At 40.7% G+C, this 19,258-nt stretch overlaps 1 protein-coding gene across 1 annotated transcript; it reads right to left on the reverse strand.

The window, feature by feature from the left end:
* Positions 1-3,268: 3,268 nt before the first annotated feature.
* Positions 3,269-18,698, reverse strand: dpysl2a (dihydropyrimidinase like 2a). Its single transcript, XM_037097784.1, has 14 exons — positions 15,766-18,698; positions 10,786-10,874; positions 10,402-10,586; positions 10,080-10,244; positions 9,719-9,780; positions 9,512-9,592; positions 9,351-9,419; positions 9,145-9,265; positions 7,820-7,976; positions 7,506-7,647; positions 7,213-7,383; positions 6,812-6,991; positions 6,522-6,717; positions 3,269-5,100 (listed from the first exon to the last, which is right to left on the reverse strand). The coding sequence occupies exons 1-14, from the start codon at positions 15,805-15,807 to the stop codon at positions 5,009-5,011; spliced, it is 1,752 nt and encodes a 583-aa protein (XP_036953679.1). The 5' UTR covers positions 15,808-18,698; the 3' UTR covers positions 3,269-5,008.
* Positions 18,699-19,258: the final 560 nt, after the last annotated feature.

Consider the following 19,258-nt stretch of genomic DNA (forward strand, 5'->3'; position numbering starts at 1 on the left):
CTGTATTTTTTTATGTATTTGGCCTGCCACAGGGCTTTGTTTTTCGTTCTTTTCCGCAAAAACAAAAGAAAAATTACGTCACACAAGAAGCACATCTGCCATTGTGCAACCAAAACAAGAAGTGGCATTGTTTTCCCTGTACACTATCCCCAGGTAACAGTGTAGCGACCGGAACAACTGTGGAAACACCACACTGTGAAAGAAAAAGAACCCCGCTGATGGAGGAAGCAAAGCAGGTGAAAAGGGAGAGTGAGAGAAACCGAGGTAAAACAAGACTGAACAGACAGTTATTCACTCTGCTGCTCCCCCCGCTGATATGTGTTTCCCCTTACCAGAAGGACTTGAGACACCAGTGTTTGCCGGATGGGAAATAGCAGTGTCATAGCAGAGGCTTGAGCTTGTCGTATTTTGGGGTAAAATAATCATGTACACCTGAGCCACCAGAACAAACAGGTGCATAATGCAGTAAAAACAACTCAAACTGAACCCATCCATCAGCGAGGAGGCCGAAGCTCCACCCCGAGCTCACTTCAGATCAGTGTTGAGTGGCAGCCATGTTCGCCTAACATGATTGGCTGAAAAGAGAGGTGAGGCCTGGGATCCATATTTTGCTATCATTATCATGTAGGGATGTAAATATTAGGGAGAAAGTGTAGACTTAAACCAACTACTAGTGTGAGCATCACAAAATGGTCAAATTATTGTACATCGTGGAATTTTGGAGTTGCTGACTGTAGACTGTACCGAGGGCAAATCTCTCAGACACATATGATAGCTGTCTTTCTGGCAATGGTATTGAGACTCCGCCAGTTCTTAGCAGCAAGAACAAGGTTTCTAGGTCAAACTGTGAATCTGGAGGTTGTTTTTTCGCTTTGGACAGTAGAAAAGCTGTTCGCTGTAGCCGTGCAGCGGCGTTAACAGGGAAGCTGGGGGGGTTAGTTTGACTAGTTGAATGAATGCAGATTTAGACATAAACCTGGTTTTATCTAATTATCACATCAAAAGTTAAGGGGAACCTTCACATACACCTGTGTTGTCAAGTGTTCATTATTCAATTATATTCCTAAAAGTAATTTCAACTGGCTTATTTTATATCAGGAATCTACTGATTTAATTTATTCACAATTACCCAACATGACTTTGCATTAAAAAAAAAACCTGAAGTCACAACTTCAGGCAACGTTTTTGTTTTGAGTGTAAATGAATCTTCACGGTGATGAAAAGTCTTCTCTGAGGAGGCCTGTGGATTTATAACTGTCGTGTCTGTTCCAGTGGATTGAAAGCATAGCAAGAGCATCTGGTGAGTCATGTTTGCTCACTTTTCCCAGGAGGGCTTAGCTCTGCAAAGACTTTCCGATGCTTTTTGTGTTCTTTGCATCCTAAGCCCTCATCAGTGGGTGAAGATGTTGACATTATAGGATTCCCCTCTCCGGTTTAATCAGTGAGCTCATCGTGCTAAGTCCTAATTGGACGACTGTCAAACAGCCAGGGGTCTTCACTAATCACAGAACTGTTGCTGATGTGTGCATCCACTGTGACGTTGTCTCACTCAGTTCATTGAGCTGGGTGCTGGGAGCATCCCTGTGGGTGAAGAGTTGAAGAGGCTGGGACAAAAAAAACAAAAAAAAACAAAAAGAGCTGCTGTGAAGTTTCATGACTCGCTGCTTCCACCCAGTGTCCCACTGCCTCTCTGCAGTTACTGCAACCACTGCTGGGATGTGCTGTGATTCAACAGAATAGTTGATTTACAAATCTGAAATACATTATTTTATATGTCTAATAGTTTACAAGTCTTTTCTTGAAACTTTTTTTTTGTTTATCTATCCATAAATTCTTAAGAAGGGTCCTGGAAAAGATTTTGTAATTTGGCACAAGGGACAGTGCTCTGTTGGTACACTTCTAATTAATTAATTTCAATCAACTGCTCGTGAGGATCGTTTATCAGCAGTAAAAGAAAGATTAAGAGCCATTGCCACAATGTAAAAACACGAGATTTTACTTAGTGTCAGTCATATTTATATGACATATTTATTTGTGTCTGATCTTTTTTTGTACACAATTATCTTTTGCATCTAATTGCTTTACTTTTAACGCCTGATTGAAAAATATTATGTGTGCAAATATATATTCCATTGTAGAAGTTAAGTTGTGTCCTACTCTTCATTGTATTTGCACTGGAGATTTCCACTTTCCACATCACACTTGTGTTTAACTTGGTCTTCAAAAGACTTTCCTCCTTCAGTAGTTGAATGTGAAAACTGCCCTTTAGTATTACACTATAAAATAAATCATTCTGCACAGAAAGAATCAACCATCGACTTAAGTTTTTGAACAACTCACCATAGCAGTAGCTTGTTCCACTCGCAGCCATCATGGCAGCCGAGAAGTATCGATCTCAGAATGCAATGTAACCTGGAGGAGATTTAAGGTGGACTGCTACTGTCTTCCAGCAACTATCTGCTAAGGTGAGTTATCCAAAAACTCTCTTTTTAGTAAACTCTGTGTACACAAACAATGTTCTCAATGCTCAGTGTTTTATGTTGTGTCGAGCCTTCTTAGTGTTTTAAAAATAGCGATTTTGATGCTATCGCTAATTTGCACTCCCATTTAAAATGAGTTTGGACCGAAACTGAAAATACGGTAAATCTTAAAAGTGCCTCTTTCATCGTAAATATGCTTTGACACAAAGGTTTGACTCATATACATTAACAAAAAACAAAACAAAAAAACAAAAAAAAGCCTAGGTTGCATTTTGGTGAGAGTTTCACTTTAAGTAAAAATATACTGCATTTCATCACTGACATCAGTTTAGCTGAACACACAAAAATGGCAAATTTGTCCAGTATTGTCAGTAAGAGTTTGACTCATCTTTTATGGAAGTCTGCTGAGAGTAACCATGACCGTAGAGTCATTATCTGAATCCAAACCATGATCCTTTCCTCAGCCTAACCAGGTAGTTTTGCTGTCCAGCATGCACTGCCAGTGCCATGTCCTGACACCCATCTGATATCAGAAGATGACACCAAGATTTTCATTTTTACTTCAGATGTATATCGGTTTCAAATATCGGTTATTAGCCTCCTTGATTGCTAATAATTGTTATTGGCCCTGAAAATACCATATAAATCCCTTATCAAAGTCAATCGAGCAGAGACAGATATCAGCTTTTTATATTCCATGCATGCTTCTTCGTACCTACATTATAACTTAGCTGCTTGAAATTTCAAATGGCTAATTTATCCATGTTTAAAATAAAGACTCAGAACAATACGTTTCATTTTTATTATTTTAATCCACTGAAGTCAACACAGATAGGGTCAAATGCTGACAGGACTGATGATTTCCCCCCCAAAAAATCCCCTTGTTGTATATCCTACAAAACATACATGACCGAGAGAGTATCACACTTGCTGGGAGAGGGGCAACAACAGTGCTCAACATCACAACTCAATAACCAAGAAACTTCCCTTCAAGAATGTAAATCACTTCACATTATAGCTTGGCATACAAAACCTACACTTGACAAGGCAATGAGGAAGAAATAATACAGTGTTTTACAGTTTGGCCATACAGTGCCGCAAAACTGACAACCCAGTGTGGATCGGTGAATACAGTTACTACCTCGAGTGAATCTGGTGTCGACAATGTTGGTAGAGGGGGGTAAGAGAAGATAAAACCGGATATCTGGTAATTCATTCACAACACTAACACCGAGAACAGTGGACACATCATCAGCACACTGTGAGGGGATTTCATGTACATACTGAAGCATTTTTCATCAGGTCTCAAAGATCGATCACACTTCCATTTCTTTAAAGAGCCTTCATAGATACAGTGTGCTATCAATATCTTACAGAACAGGCAGGCAAGTAGTTCAGTTCAACAAATATATCCTTAAACATACAGACATTTCCAATACGAGTAAAAAGATGCAAGCTCACATAGATTTTTACCATTTGGATTGTTACAGGTGCAAAACAAATTTTAAACTGGGTAATGGTGACTACTGGGTGCTGCGTGGAGGTGGACATCATCTGCTCATATACAGCATAGATCATATAGCACCAGGTGCAGAGAGGTTGTCAACAAGTCTCCCATCCAGCTTCTGGATCCTGAACATTAGCACAGCTTGTTGCCCTGACAACCTCTTAAACATGACGAAAAAAAAAAAAAAAAAGATCATGACATAAAGGAGAAGGTTCATGTTCTTGGACGAATGTAATGCGCCAGAAGATTCTCCGAAGATAATCCTAAAATACCCTTTTTTTTCCTTTCATTGCAGACAGCTTTCCAGCATGATAAAAACATAAACCATCAACTTTTTTTTTAAAAAAGTGCAACTATAACACAAAAGGAAGACAAAGGTGAACTGTTCAGCTGGACACACTACCGACAAAAAAATCAAATACTGCAAACGTCAGATAGAAACAGTCAAAGATTTGAGAAACCGCCCTTTTCCACATTTTTTGTGGCAGCAATGTAACAGCATTTCTGTACTAGAACAACAATCTTACAGTGTAACAGTGTGGACAATGGAGGCTTTACTTTCAAATGAAGGTGGCTCCACCAGCACAATCTAACTTTTATGTGGGAAATGAACAGTGCATGAAGAAAAACTGTAAACACCTCAAGTTTCTAAAATGCCCGCCCACGAAAACTTCTTGGGACAAGTTTTCCGTCCTCTTTCTGAGCCAAGAAAGAGGGCAACTTAACAGCTCAAACAGCAAAAAATATACAAAAAATGTAAACAAATTTAATCAACAATCAAACTGGGGATAAAAACAGCAAAAAAAGCTGCTCCAAATTCACTTGATCATTCCTTTACAATGGAATATGGCAGGAAAGATGCATGAAGTGACATAATGGTAGTGTGTGAATAAGAATGGATGGAGTGCTTCTGGGTGGGATGCAGGGGGAGTCAGAGGTGACCAGATGTGATGTGACAGCAGTAAGAGTGGCCTCTGGTCTCGCTTTGGCCTGCATACCCGGCTCGGTTGAGTAAAAGAGCTTAGCCGAGGCTGGTGATGTTGGCTTTGCCACCGGGGGGAGCCACGATGCGCTGAGTATTACGGCGAGGAACGTTGTCATCAATTTGGGCACCTGAAAATGAACATACAATACAATTTCACATTAAAGTAACTTAACTTTAACTGAAGTCAGCATTCTGTTGCTTGCACTCGCAGACTAGAGCATCAGCCAAAACAGTTGGAAAACACTTTAATTAACATTTTTATCTTAAGTCCAATATTCTATTTTGACAGCTGGCTCAATTGCACTATAACTGACTTTCCATTTGCAAATTACTTCATCAGCTAACACTACAAAGCAATGCTAAATCCAGTCTGGGGAGCTACATTGCAGCCAGTTGGCTAGCCTTTGCTTAATTTAATGTTGGCTAGTTGGTCGCCCCTACCTTGTATCGCTGTTGGCTAAAAGAAAGCAATAGTTAGTTATATATATTTGCATTTAATCTTTTCATCATTGATTGTCAGCTAATATCAACACTGTTTATAATAATACATGTTAGTGTCATGGAACAGGTTGGCTGGTGAACCAATTTGTCAAGTTAGGCAGCTACCATATCCACTAAGATAATATTTGCTTGCGATACTGTTAATGTGCTAGCAAGCAAAGTTTAGCCTGTTAACTGTACCTTAGCTACGTTGCATGGATCTGGCTTTGGTTTCCAAGACAGCATTTTGCTGCATTAATTAAGTAGCAATTCATCTGCATTAGCAATCCGGCTTTCATTAGCCACTACATTACTTTGCAGCAATATTAGCTTTGTCTCTGGGCTTTTCTCATTCCCCATTTTGTGTCTCCTTCTCTCTGTTCCTGAAACACTCCTTGAGGAGTACAGTTCCTTTGTATTTATACATTCTGCAGGTTATTTCAGGTGATTGAATGCACGATCAAATTTCTCTGACATTCACCATGTCTGTAGCATGTCAACATTTCACCTTGATGTTATTTAAGTCACATTATGCCACATTGTGAACTGAATTAGAAGAAAACATATAAGTTGTGATGAACACTGTTGATGATGCATGATGCTACATTATCTTTAATTGAAGTTGCTTTAAAATACAGCTCTGATGCCTAATTTTGTTAAATTCCTGCGGCCTCGACTCCCCTATCCTCGTGTCTCACTGGATGGGAGAGAAAGCGAGGAAAGGAGTAATGGATAAACAAACTGAGAACGTCTGTAGACTAAGTGTTGACTTGACTCAATTTCTAAACCAATACTACCCTGTGTTGCACACTGTTGCCGCCGTAGGGGAGTGGAGGAGGCAAAGCACTTGGGAATGTCCATAAAAGTCACATTTGTCAGGACCTGAACATAGAAATCAGTCCTCCAGCAGTCAAGACTGTATGGGAAGGTCTCATTTTTTAGGCTATGTTACAATGCATTCACACAAATTCATTTTGTCAATTGCTTCACATTCTCACATACTGCACTTTTCAATTCAAGTTGTGAAAGGGGCCATGCTGCCAGGGGTGAAATGTGTGCTTTCACTCACCAGACAGACTGAAGCCAGACTGGTGAAGGTTGCGCACTGGCTGCTGGGTAAACTGCTGCTGTTGCTGCTGCTGCTGCTGCTGCTTAGCAGGGGAAGTCTTCACAGAGGAGACGGTAGACATCACCTTGGGAGTCACAGTCACCTCACACACTGGCCCGTCATACTGGCCCCTAGGGACTCCTCGCAGCTCTGTGAGCTATATGTACAAGCACAGTTCATCAGACCATCGCTACCCTCTACTGTAAGGATTTAAGTTTCTCCAAAGTGTGTCTACCTGTGTTTGAACTCACCCTGCTGCGAGCCTTTATCCTCTTGTAGACATGATCAGAGAAAGGTTTACGGCTGATGTAGCGCCCACAACCCTCCATGGTGTGGAGGGTGCCCTCCTCCAACACGATCTTGCCCTGGCTGATCACCACCACAGGACCTCCACGCACTTCTGTGCCCTCAAAGATGTTATACTCCACAGCCTGGGAGAAGAAAATAATTGATCAGGAAACAACAAAAAGACTGCTCAGAGTCAAGGGAGTGCAGGGTCTGCCCGTTATATGATTAGCTTAAAATGCTGCGGTTTTATACTGATAAGACTTTTTACTGACAGGTGCAAACTGATTTTCTCTTGGATTTCTTGTCATAGTTCAATTGAAAGTTATGTGGATAAGAACTGAGACAGGCAAAGTTTTCATCTGACCAGGTTGTGGCTCTTGGCCGAGATGATCTTAGTCATATCTGGGTCCCACAACACCAAGTCGGCATCAGAGCCCACAGCAATGCGGCCCTTGCGAGGAAACAGGTTGAAGATCTTGGCTGCGTTTGTGCTGGTCACTGCCACAAACTGGTTCTCATCCATCTTGCCAGTCACCTTTTGGGACAGGATGACAAATCACATACTATCATGTTACGATGGACAAAGGTTTACAGGATCATTTGCTTCATGAGAGGGATTTTTTGGAATGTGTTAAAAGTGGGTCATATCAAACTCACCACACATTTGTCCCAGATAAGAGACATCCTCTCCTCAGTGCCGTTGGTGCCCTCTGGCATGAGGGTGAAGTCATCTTTGCCTATGGCACGTTGAGAAGTTTGGAAGGTGCAGTGAGCACTACCAGTCACCTGCAAGTCTCCACTGGATAAAAAGAAAGCAAGAAAACTGAGGTTTTGATTTAAATGTGCAATAAGTAGACAACTATTAGTGCGCGATCACAAAAACAGGAAGTAACAATAAAATGCAGCTCACAGCAGCAACACATGCTAAGTTGTGTTCCAGCTACGTTTGCATCCTGGCACAGAGCACCTACCATGACAACAGAGAGCTGAGATAGTCCGGGGTAGTGGGATCAGGACTGAGTGGAGGAGAAGTGACGTAGGCTGCAGCTTTGGCCCAGTTCTTGCTCCAGTAATGGGTGCCGTCTGTGCCCAAGCTGGCAGAGATGGGCTCTCCGTAAACCACAGCACCTACAGGATTAGAGAGGAGGATGTCAAGTCAAAAAAGTGCAAGCCTGAAAAGACACAGGGGGAGGTGTAGAGTTGCCTGGTAACCAAAAGAATCACAACAGTATTTCTGATATTGGGTGGGTTCAATGTGATGACTGACAGACAAGCATCACCAGTCCAGATTTGAAAAGTGGAATATCAAAAGTTTCGATGCTCTGATTGTGGCAGGTAGGTCAAAGCTCATGCAACTCAGATCAGACTGTCAAACTAGGCAGTGCTGATGAAAAATGAAAAAAAGATTCTGTGACTGCATTGCATTTCCTAACCCAAATGTATGGCAGAAAATAGTGCTGGCAGACTTTGCTTGGGAGTTTTATTGCTCTGATGGGTTGTTGGTTTGTCAAATTGCATCTACAGGCCTTTTGGTGCGCCTGTTGATACCGTCCCTAAGAAATCAAAAACAAATCAGGAGTTCCGATCTAGTATGCAATTGGAAATAATGGGCTTTTCCACACACTGGTGCTGGCTCGGTTTGACCCAATGTGGCAGGGATTTGCACTCCCATTACAAGTGCATCTTTAGCTGACTTGAACTTGTCTGGAGTAGTGGTCAAAAAATAGCTGTTAATACTCCTCCATGCAGTATTATCAAATAATAGCCACTTTGGTAAAAAACACATTTACTTTCCTATCCATTCTTCAAAATGAAAGCCCCCTTTCATGTCAGACATTTTATTATAAAGCCACACAGCCAGGAGATGTTTCGTTTTAAACAGCAAGACATTTTTGAAACAGCCAGGGACACAATAAAGCAGTGAAATACAGCAGATATCTGAAAGTACTAACAGAAATGCAGGTGAAGAACTAAACTTCAGTCTGACGCTACAAACGTCCTGAGAGGTGAGCACCCCAAAACTTTTAAAAACCTCTTTTTATTGTCCTGCACAAACATGAGTAGTGCAATCGCGACAAATGCTTGTTTAAGGGGGAGATGGGGGCGAGGCATCGGTTAGCATCGTTCACAAGATGTCACCGTAGCATGCCTGGGCTCAACTCAGCACATTTAAACTGGTAATGGTAGGCAAATTAGCATGGCAGGGTTGTCTTGCAAGTGGAAAAGCCCAGTAAGTCTAGTGTTTCCAGTGGAATAGATTTGCAAAAAGGAGAATTTTTAATATTTGTCTTCTCACCTCTTTTCCTGGCAAGGGCAATGACATCAGCAGCACTCTTGCTCATCACCTTGGTGATGTAGAGGGGACAGTTGGTCTGATTGGCAATGGTGACGGAGCGATTAACTGCCTCGGCCTCCACCTGCAGACGCAAGAAGTCAGATTCTTCAGCAGCCTGGTTTCCATACTGGTTTTCCCTTTAAAGCAATTTTAACTACATTTCTTACCTCCTCTGGACGGCTGAGCACATGACCTTCAGGTCCAGTGATCCCCAGCTGTAGAATACGTCTCTGCTCCTAAAAAGAACAAGGAGAAGAACATCATGATGTAAAATGGCATCAAATGCTTACCGCTGAGACTTGACCGTTCTCATTAGTGGCTCTTTTACCTCTGCAATGATGTCTCCATTCTCAGCGTGCACCTGAGCAATGGCTCCGAGGTCTCTGATGACGCTGAAAACCTCATAGATCTAAAAGAAAATTACAAACAAGGATCAGCCTGTAAGAAAGACATCTACGCCAAAGACATCTAACAGACTTAAAAACATATGCTTTGACAGATGGCTCAGTGGAGCGCGCAGAGCCGCAGAGCATACCTGAGAGTCAGAAAGTTGGAAAACATCCTTATAAGCCAAATAGACCAGGAAAGAGTTGACACCTGTAGATAGAAAACTTATGAGAGAAAACAGCCAAAGGTGGAACAAAGAGAGCAAAAGAGGGAAAATCCAGAGCAAAGAAGGAGAGTAAAATCAAGAGGACAAAGATTGCAAAGCAGAAACATCAAGTTATTGTTGGTCAGTGATCAGATCAACTTTTCCCTCCATGCAATGTCAGAAACAATTAATTTGGAAACATAATGGTCAGGAAACCTTTCTGTCCAAGTAAAAGTGACAGTAAGTCAGTGATTTATAACTCGCTTGTGTGTTTACACCCAATGTGAATAGGTTGTCAGCATACCATGATCCTTCACGAGAGTCTCCATCTCTTCCTGAGTGCCTTTGTTCCAGTCAGTGATATCCACATGCAGAGAATAATCACAGCAGGACTTGCTATCGGCCCACTCCCTCCACTGTTTGAAAGCTGCAACCAAACTGACGCCAGGCTCCGGCACCACATGGTCAACTAGGAAACACAAACAAAACAGGTTGGATTCAACTGCATGATTAAATCATATGCGTGACAGCATGCGCATCTGCAGCGTTATGATCCCTGCAACAGATTACTGTGTTTTTAAAGGGGATGAAAACTAATTTGAAAAACTGTCTGATGTAACACGTACTGATCATAGTCGTCCCCCCAGCCAGGGACGCCCTGGTGCCCTGGTAGAAGTCATCTGCTGCCACCATGCCTCGGTCAGGCATCTGGAATCGGGTATGCACATCAATACCCCCGGGCATCACCATTCTCCCATGAGCCTCTATGATCTTCACTCCCCCTGGAACAATAAGGTTGTCTCCGATTTGCCTGAAGGACACAGAGACATATAGAAATTATTAAAGAAACATGACAAACTGAGACATTTCATCTTGAAAGGATCAAAAGAATCAAGGTAAAGGTGTTTCTTCTTGTAGATAATGGAATATCTAGCCCCCTTAGGCATCATGACAGTTTATGCAACAGCAAAAATGCAGAGAAGGTTAGTCCTGTTGACTGTCAAACTTACTTAATGACTCCATCCTCCATGTAGATATCAGCCAAGAATGACTGATCATCGTTCACTATCTTTGCTCCTTTGATGAGGAGACGGTCACTCTGAAAAGAGCAGACAGCATTTCACCATTAACCATAAACTATAAGAAATTCAGGCCACCTGCTGAGCGGAGTAAAAGAGCAAGAAATTGTCTTTATTAATGCCTTGAAGCTTATAGTCAATGACATAATTTAACAGTAAAGACACAAATTACTTTTTTGATTAGAATAGAACCTTTGGACAAGTTTGGTGACTCATTTAACTCAATTAATTTCCTCTGAGAAAAGACTTTTATTAAAGCAGGACGAAAGGTTACTCATACAAACAGATAAATCCATACCAACTTTCGTCCTGTGGAAACAATCATTCAGGATTATGCTACATGATGTATGTCGCTGTATGTATGTACACATAGGGAGCAATTCTTTTTGATCAAAACTGTCAAGTAGGAGCTCAAACTCTTCAGTGGTACAGTTATCTCAACCTGTATGAGATGAAAGGAGAGCACACTTGGCTGGCCTATTTCTCCTACGGACTGCCCGGGTCTCTGAGGACAGTAAGGAAAGCTAATAAGGACAAAAGTGGTTACCATCTCCAAACCTCACAGCAGGAAACACTCAGCTGTGTGCAGAGTAGGTGGGCCATGACAGCAGGAATGCATTAAGTATACAATTCATGGCTGAATTGACATGATCTCCCAGCCCATTACTCTCCCATAAGTGGGTCATATAACCTATGTACTCTATGTGCACGAGTGGCCAGTGAGGTGTATTGTGAAATACCTCAGCTCAAAAGTGCTATTATTATACATTACTGCCATAGTCCTTTAATTCCCAACTGAATGTATCAGAATGTATACATTAGAGACTGATCGATATTCAGTTTTTGAGGTCAATGCCGATATCTATATTAGGGAGTAAGAAATTCTGATATCAATATCTTGGCTGAGGTACACACAGTTTTTGCAATGAACCCTCAAATGTGGTTATCATACACATTTGACAAAAACACGTAATGGAGGCATGATAATTTACATTTTAACAATAAGCTTTATTGTATAAAGTAACAGCGAAGAGTGAACTGAAACAGTTTACCTCACTTGAAAGTTTATAATCATAAATCACCCCAAGCATCGTATTCTGCACTGTGTCCTTTGAAACCAACACGTTTTCATAGCAGCTGATATCAACAGCATATAAAGCAGAACCAATATATCTGTGATAGGCCAATATCGGCTGATAATACCACCTGTTACATCGTTATATACAGTATAGTGTGTGTGTGTGTGTGTGTGTGTGTGTGTGTGTGTGTGTGTGTGTGTGTGTGTGTGTGTGTATATATACATATATACATACACACAAACAGTTGACAGCTTTTTAGATATACCTAGCTAAAATTAATGCAGTCTAAAGCAGACAGGTGTTCCTGTTATTTAGTCTTCAGTCATTGATAATATATAACAAGTGGAAAAAAGGCCCACCTGTCCTTATACTTCCCTGTACTTCATTATGATGTTATTTTATCACACATTTTACCCAAAAAATGTCCCTCCTGTGATTTGAATTTCCATTTTTGATTAATTGTTAAGAACATTTTACAGCCGAGGTGGATTGCTTGTAGTAGTATAGTAAAGTATATAGCGTATATTGGCTGATATATCGATATCAGAATAAGTCCCTAAAATCAAGTCAATCAATCAGACTCTAGTAGAAATTTCATTGTCGCTGGCTATGTCACATGGCCCAGGCAAAGTTTAACAGGCAAGCAGATAATAAATAGACTATGCTTAGAATAACAAGTAATAGAATATTAGGTTAATCCACCAGTATCATCATTATTGCATCAATGTAACTGCAACTGTACTGTAGTGATTTTCCCTTTGTTTTAATGGTCCATGATGCCTCTGATTTTTTAGTTCACATTTTACAATGGTGTTGAATCATCTCATTGTGAATTAACATATTCTAAACCACACAAACCAGATCTCATAGCTGATACTGTGTGAACAAACTGTAGAAACACACCGTGGAAAGACATGCAGGGGACAGTTTCACACAAAATGGTGATTTTATAAGTAATAAGGTCAGTCAGAGACTGTTTTTAAATAAGAAAACTAAAAGAGTTTAAGGTCAGCCTAATAGAAAGCATCCTTGTTTTAACTTCTCCGTCTGGTGCCACCAAATGGATACAAGCTGACTATGATTGTTCAGACAACAGGGAAGATAGTCGGCCACCAACTACCATTACATGACCTTCACAGCACAGCTGTACACAGGAAAGCTCTGTCAATTATCAATGAAAGAATACAAGGCAATGCTGTATATTAAGACTGACAAAGAAAAAGACCCACAATAGTTCTTTTATTCCAAATGCAATTATTGTCTTTGACAAACTATTGTAACATACTGTACACCAAGGGTAGAGCTGTACACCATGGGTATAAATGCCTCAACTGTTGTAGAACTGATGGATCTTTGTTCTAATATCATGATTTTTTTTTTTTTTATCTTGTGAACATGATTTAACAAGACACTCAGTTTTTTTTTTACTAAGTTACTCAGGAAAAACATGAGTTAACAGAGGGAAAAGTTTGGCTGGACAAAGGAAGCATTTCGAAAACATCACTTTAGGTTCTGGGAAATTGCAATGATAATCATTTGGAAGGCTCCAGGCTGGACACACTCAGTGCCTCTGTCCATGGAGTTTGACTTTGATAATTATTGACAAATATGATGACATGATTTTCCTTTAACCCGCTGAATGAGCAAGAAAGCCGGAGGGGAAACAGGGGAGAGACTCTAAAAAAGATTCTACACATACAGACATTCACACAGTATTGACATGCTAGTATGATGTCCATTTGACTGTTTACATGTCAATTTTTGCTGAGAACCGCATGTGTTTTGCGGTAGAAATAGGCGAGATTCCGAATCCTTCGATCAGGGGACACACATCCAGTGTGCCCAGCCTGTAAGATGTACCAATTAGAAATGATGGCCAATTTAGTATTTCGCTGGCGTAAAATTTCTGTTCATCAGCTAGAATGTTACAGATATCGATAAATAGCTGACAATATAAATTTACTAGTGTCGGGCCAATAATTTGTCAATCCTATATTTATCTTGCACCCCTAATTTTTTGGACCACTTAATCAATTTCATGATTAACCAATTAATACTAAAAATAATTGTCAGATTAATCGACAACATTAACATGTATTTTTGTTATGTTTGGGCGATATCCCAAATTTTATTTCATGACATTGTCCTGTTCAAATATCACAATGGACAGTATAATAGCCTTGTATAACTTGTTTGCTCAAAGTCTCCACCCAAGAGGTGGAACTCTGAGGTGGAATGTTAATTAATGGTAATGCCCTGTTAAATTAATAACTGCTTATGGCAAAGAGGACACACGGCCTCATTCAAATCCCTTGGCTCACCATTTTCTCCCGTTTTGAATCTGCAAAAATGCCAAACTGGCGAGCTGGAGCTCTCCATGCCTATATGTTACAGACACACTGTTTGCATGCCGCTACATCAGACCAGTTAACCTGGAACAACCTCCCAAATACAGTCATAATTTCCCTCTGCAACTATGACAGCTCCACCTGCAGTTTCTTTTCAAAATAAAAGCCTGAAAATGCTGTAACAGCTGTTTAATATGCAATTTTGTGAAAAATATAGCACACAATGGCAAATACCGCTATATCCAATAATATCTAATAGTGGCTCAAGCCTAGTCATTCAGCTAATGGACAAATTGATTGTGTCTATGTGTGATGGTACTAGATGTGACTAGAGGAATTAATACATTGAAGGAGGACTGCCCTGCCTATCTATCTAGTATGCTATCAGTCCTGATCTGGAGACAATGTGATTTTCACAAATTCAGTAAGTGATGCTCAGGGAAAAAGCATGATCTTGATGTGCAGAGTGGCACTATCTGCTTCACTCCAAACTATCAAGTGCTGCCTGACTGTGTTTCTAAGGGCCTGGGGGCATGATGCATGTAAGCCCGGGATGTATTTTTATAACCCTGCCTGGACCTGTAAGGGAATCCTGACAACTACTTCAATAACTGTACAAAACAGAGCCTAAGAAACTTAAGTCAAGACATTTTACAAGGCAGTTTGGTGTTATAAAATGATCAAACTAAAAGCAGGTGCTGCCTATAAGCTGCAGTACTCTGGCTCTAGCAGCTGCATGATGAGAGCTTAGAGAAAAAGGTTTGGATGGGTGCTATCCACTGACCTACTTTACTATAGAGGTTTTGCTTCTTTTTACTATCACGACATCCCTACTGTACGCCCTTAATACTGTGCTCTCTTCTTGAGAAGCTGCACCATAAAGCAAAGCAGACATTATATTACTGAATCCAAATTTCCAATAATTCATCACAAAATCATGGTTAAATAAAGCTTATCCTACAGCAGCTGAAGAATTTGAGGATTCATAAAAAGATATTTCTCCAAAAAAATTTTTAAAAAAGGATAAAGACATTTGAAAAGAAGATACTGAAAGGGGATAGAGGATACAAAGATGAGACGATGACAGTGAAGGAACCTGTGCCAAAACCTGTAAACTACACCCTGCATGCTGAGGATGCTGCCAGGGAGAGTAACAGCTACTGATGACAGCTAAAAGAGCAACGAGCTGCTTCAACCAAGCCCTGAATATTCATTATATAGAAAAATACTACAAATCAGGACATGTTAAAGAGCTTTCTGCAATCCTGCTGGCTGCTTGTCATTATTCATTCCAGGCTGTCAGCGTGTGGAGCTGAAGCAGGGCTGCTGCCAGTGACAGCGTCAATGTAAATGAATGGAAGCGACAGCTAAGCGTTGGCTAGCTTTTGGTCTAATCCTGAGGCTCACTGCACGTAAAAAAAAAAAAAAAATAACCCCATCACAACTGATAATAAAAATTTTCAATGAATAAAAGCAATACTCACTGTAATTCGTGGAATGTTCTTCTTTCCTTGGTAACCCGACATTTTGAAGATGCCTCACACACAGCTGTCCCCTGGCTATAGGCTAACGCTAGCTAGCAAGACTGGAAAACCTCAGCTGCCAATGAAAGGATGAATGGATGCTCAGCTTGTTAACCGGTCGACACCCCGCGCTGCCCGTACCTGTCTGGCAATTTCTGTCGATTAATAATGAAGTCTGCACACTGCAGCCTAACAAATAGTTTGAAATGAGTGATTATAGCTTTGCCGAACAGTCCTATCCTTGGATTTACTGCTGCAGCAGGTCTCTGAAGACCAGACAGGCACCACGAAGCGAAGGGCCACAAAGAAGCACCGCGCATGCGCACTGCCCCGCCCTGCTCAGCTCCAGTTCCATGTTTCTTTGATGTGTTTTCATCAGTCAGTCTGGGGAAACAGGTTGAGCATCAAATGGGTTACTGACTGTCAGATTAGTATGGGCCAGAGACCTCAACAGGTTCTTTCAGGAAAAAATATTTACAATGATTAACAATTGTATAACTAGAGAAGGCAAGCTCTGAAGCACTTGCATTGTGAATGCACCCTGCTGAGAGGCTGAAGCCAAACATGCATTACTGGCTTTGAAAATTTTGAATAATGTCCACAATATATAAAAACTGTGAAATAATTTAGGGTTTGTTGAAAAGCTAAGGCAAAATGGAATCTGTGGCTTTAAATTGTGTCGAAAAGCAGCTGAAATGTCAAAAGAAGAAAACAGAAAAACATATGAAAACTGCAAATGGTCTCTTTTGATATGGAAACAAGAGAAAAGAGGAAAACGAAAAGGAGTTATAAGAGGGCCGAGACAGGGGAGAGGAATGAGGAGAATTTTTTTTCGGTGTTTGTTTGAAGAAGCCAAGATTTCACTCCTCTGTCGTTTCAATGGAAGGCTTTAAATTTGTCTTGAGCTGCGGTCCTCTGACACTGACACACGTTTTTGTCACATGAGCTTAAATAATGACACTATCTCAACAAACTGTGGCTGGATTGTCAGTATACTCTGTAGAGGCATACATGTTCTCCAGAGGATTCCTATGCCTGTATTTGGCGAAGCCCTGACACTTCATCTGGAGCCAACAAGTGAAATATCTCAACCTCTCCATGATAGATTCTGAAAAACATTGTTTGTGTCCGAAATGGCATACTATACACTACATTGACACTTGAATTGAAGTGTTATACCTTTAGACTTTACACCAGAGCTGCATTGGTCGCTGTCTGCCATTGTCTGTTGTGTTGTTGTTGTCGTCACTGCTGCATTGCATTGTGGGATATTTATGCCAGCATAGTGTCCAGTACTTGCATACGGTAATATTTACCGGAAATAGTACTATTGGGTTCATACTAAGGTTTCAGACATACTAAAAAAAACTGTTTTAACAGACTCAATAGTATGTTAGTGTGGAATTTAGGACACAGCCATTGTACAGACATTGATGGTTCCCAGAGGATGCATCCATAATGGCTGTATTGATCCTCTGACCTAATCTGTAGCCATACGGGTTGATATTTGTGGTATCTGGTGTCTGTGATAACATCATATGAAGCTAGAATAAGCTGGAAACAGAATCAGGTATTTGATATACGTGTGTGATATGGGCGACCTCTGACTTATACAACAACTCTCTGAAAAGCACACTGACATATTTTCATCACAGACTTGTTTTATGTGTTTAAGAAGGTGGGGTCTGGGTTAGTAAGTGGTGAAATATGATTTGAGGGTTAGACCCTTAAAAACATTTCATATTTTGTCGTCTTCATTGTCTCCATCTTTACTATGATGAGCAGAAGTCTGTTGATCCTCCCAACAATTTAAAGATAAACACTTACCCTGGGTGCCTTTGATCATTGTTTGAATTTAAAATTTTGGCTTTGATTTAGAATTTTAGAAGAATTTTAATTTCAGAACTTTGAGAACCGCCATTGCCACGACGATTAGAATGTTGACACCATCATGTGTATATAAATTTGCCTGTGCTTCTGTAGAAACTTCATTCACATTCGACAGATTGATCTATCAACCTGTTTTTGTCAGTGCTAAAAAGAAGCCTTTAAATACTCGACCTTCAGTGGATACCTTCTGGATACTAGATATTCAACAGACACCCTCTGGACTACTCAGTATTTCAGAGATACTTGCTGGATTTAAGAGCTGTCCACATGCAACTGTGCTTTTGGAAAAGGGAGTCCAGGGTGAGGTTTTCAGCCGATTTGGGTTTCAGCAGTTGCGTGTGGATACGACAACCGTGAATATTTCCATTGCTTACATCAGAGCTGAGCGTGTGCCTCTGTAAATATTGCACCTGCAGCAATGTAACACAGAGAGTAACGACAGCTAGAAGGTGGTTAGAGGTTGTTAACTAGCTTCACTCGATAACTTGGCTAAAATGGACGTGACAAAGTCGTTGTTTATTGGCTTGCTGTCAGCTGTGTTCGGCTGTCATGTCCAGCTGATCAACCTAATGCAACAACGGCAGCACCTGGATGAGCAATGAAGGAGACTGCTCCTCTTGCTAGCAAACAAACGATGCACCCTTGCGAGTCGCCATTGTTGATTGTGTTTTGGTATTTGCCACGCTTCCCCTTTCTGATTTTAAACTATTTTGATTGGTTAAAAAAGCCTTCCTGTTTTACCTTACATCCCCACCTATTGCTGTGGCATATGTATTATACATATATTGCATCACTTGGTGGCAGATTTTACGGTTGCGTGTGTACAGAGTTATTCTCGGTTATTTTATTACACCACTCGTGTGGACACGGAATTTTACTTAATAAAACTTCAGTTGCAAAATAACCTGGTCTGGTGTGGACAGGGCCTTAGTGCTATCGACGCAGGTCTTTCTGCTCAACAACCAAAACTCTGTTCCGGTTTCAAGTTGAGCTGTGAAACTTTGATTTCGAAGACTTGTCACATCGCGGTGAGGTTGTCTTGTCCTTGGGATCTGTCTTGTGAAATTCTTGTTTTATTTTGAAAGTAACTCTCCTTTCGTTTCAGATCACATGCCCTTCCTCCTGTGTTCCTGGTCTGACGTCATCCCTAATCCCTGATTGTTTGCACCTGTGTCTCCCTCCCTCATGTGTATAAAGTCCATGTCTTCCCCTGTCTGCGTCGCCTAAGTATTTCGTCGTCTCGTCGTTTACCCAAGCCTTGATTCACAGCCCTTGAAATTTCGCATCTTAAGTATTATCTTGTTTTGGTTTTCTGTTTATTGATCTCTTGAGAGAGTGATTTTGATTTGTAAATTTCTGGTTAGAGTTTGTGTTTTAGTTTTGAACTTTACATAGTTGTTTCTTTCTTCCCTTGGGAGCGTCTTTTGTTGTACTTCGTTATTTTGTTAGAATAAAATTAACTTTCATAGCCTTGTGCCTTCCTCTGCGGAGTGACTTTTCTTTTGTATGTTTTATATTTTAGAAATTCAGAATAGTGTAGGTTTTCCTCCTTCGGGAGCGTCTT

This window comes from Acanthopagrus latus, chromosome 5 (assembly GCF_904848185.1).
Source record: "Acanthopagrus latus isolate v.2019 chromosome 5, fAcaLat1.1, whole genome shotgun sequence".
In the NCBI taxonomy this organism is placed as follows: Eukaryota; Metazoa; Chordata; class Actinopteri; order Spariformes; family Sparidae; genus Acanthopagrus; species Acanthopagrus latus.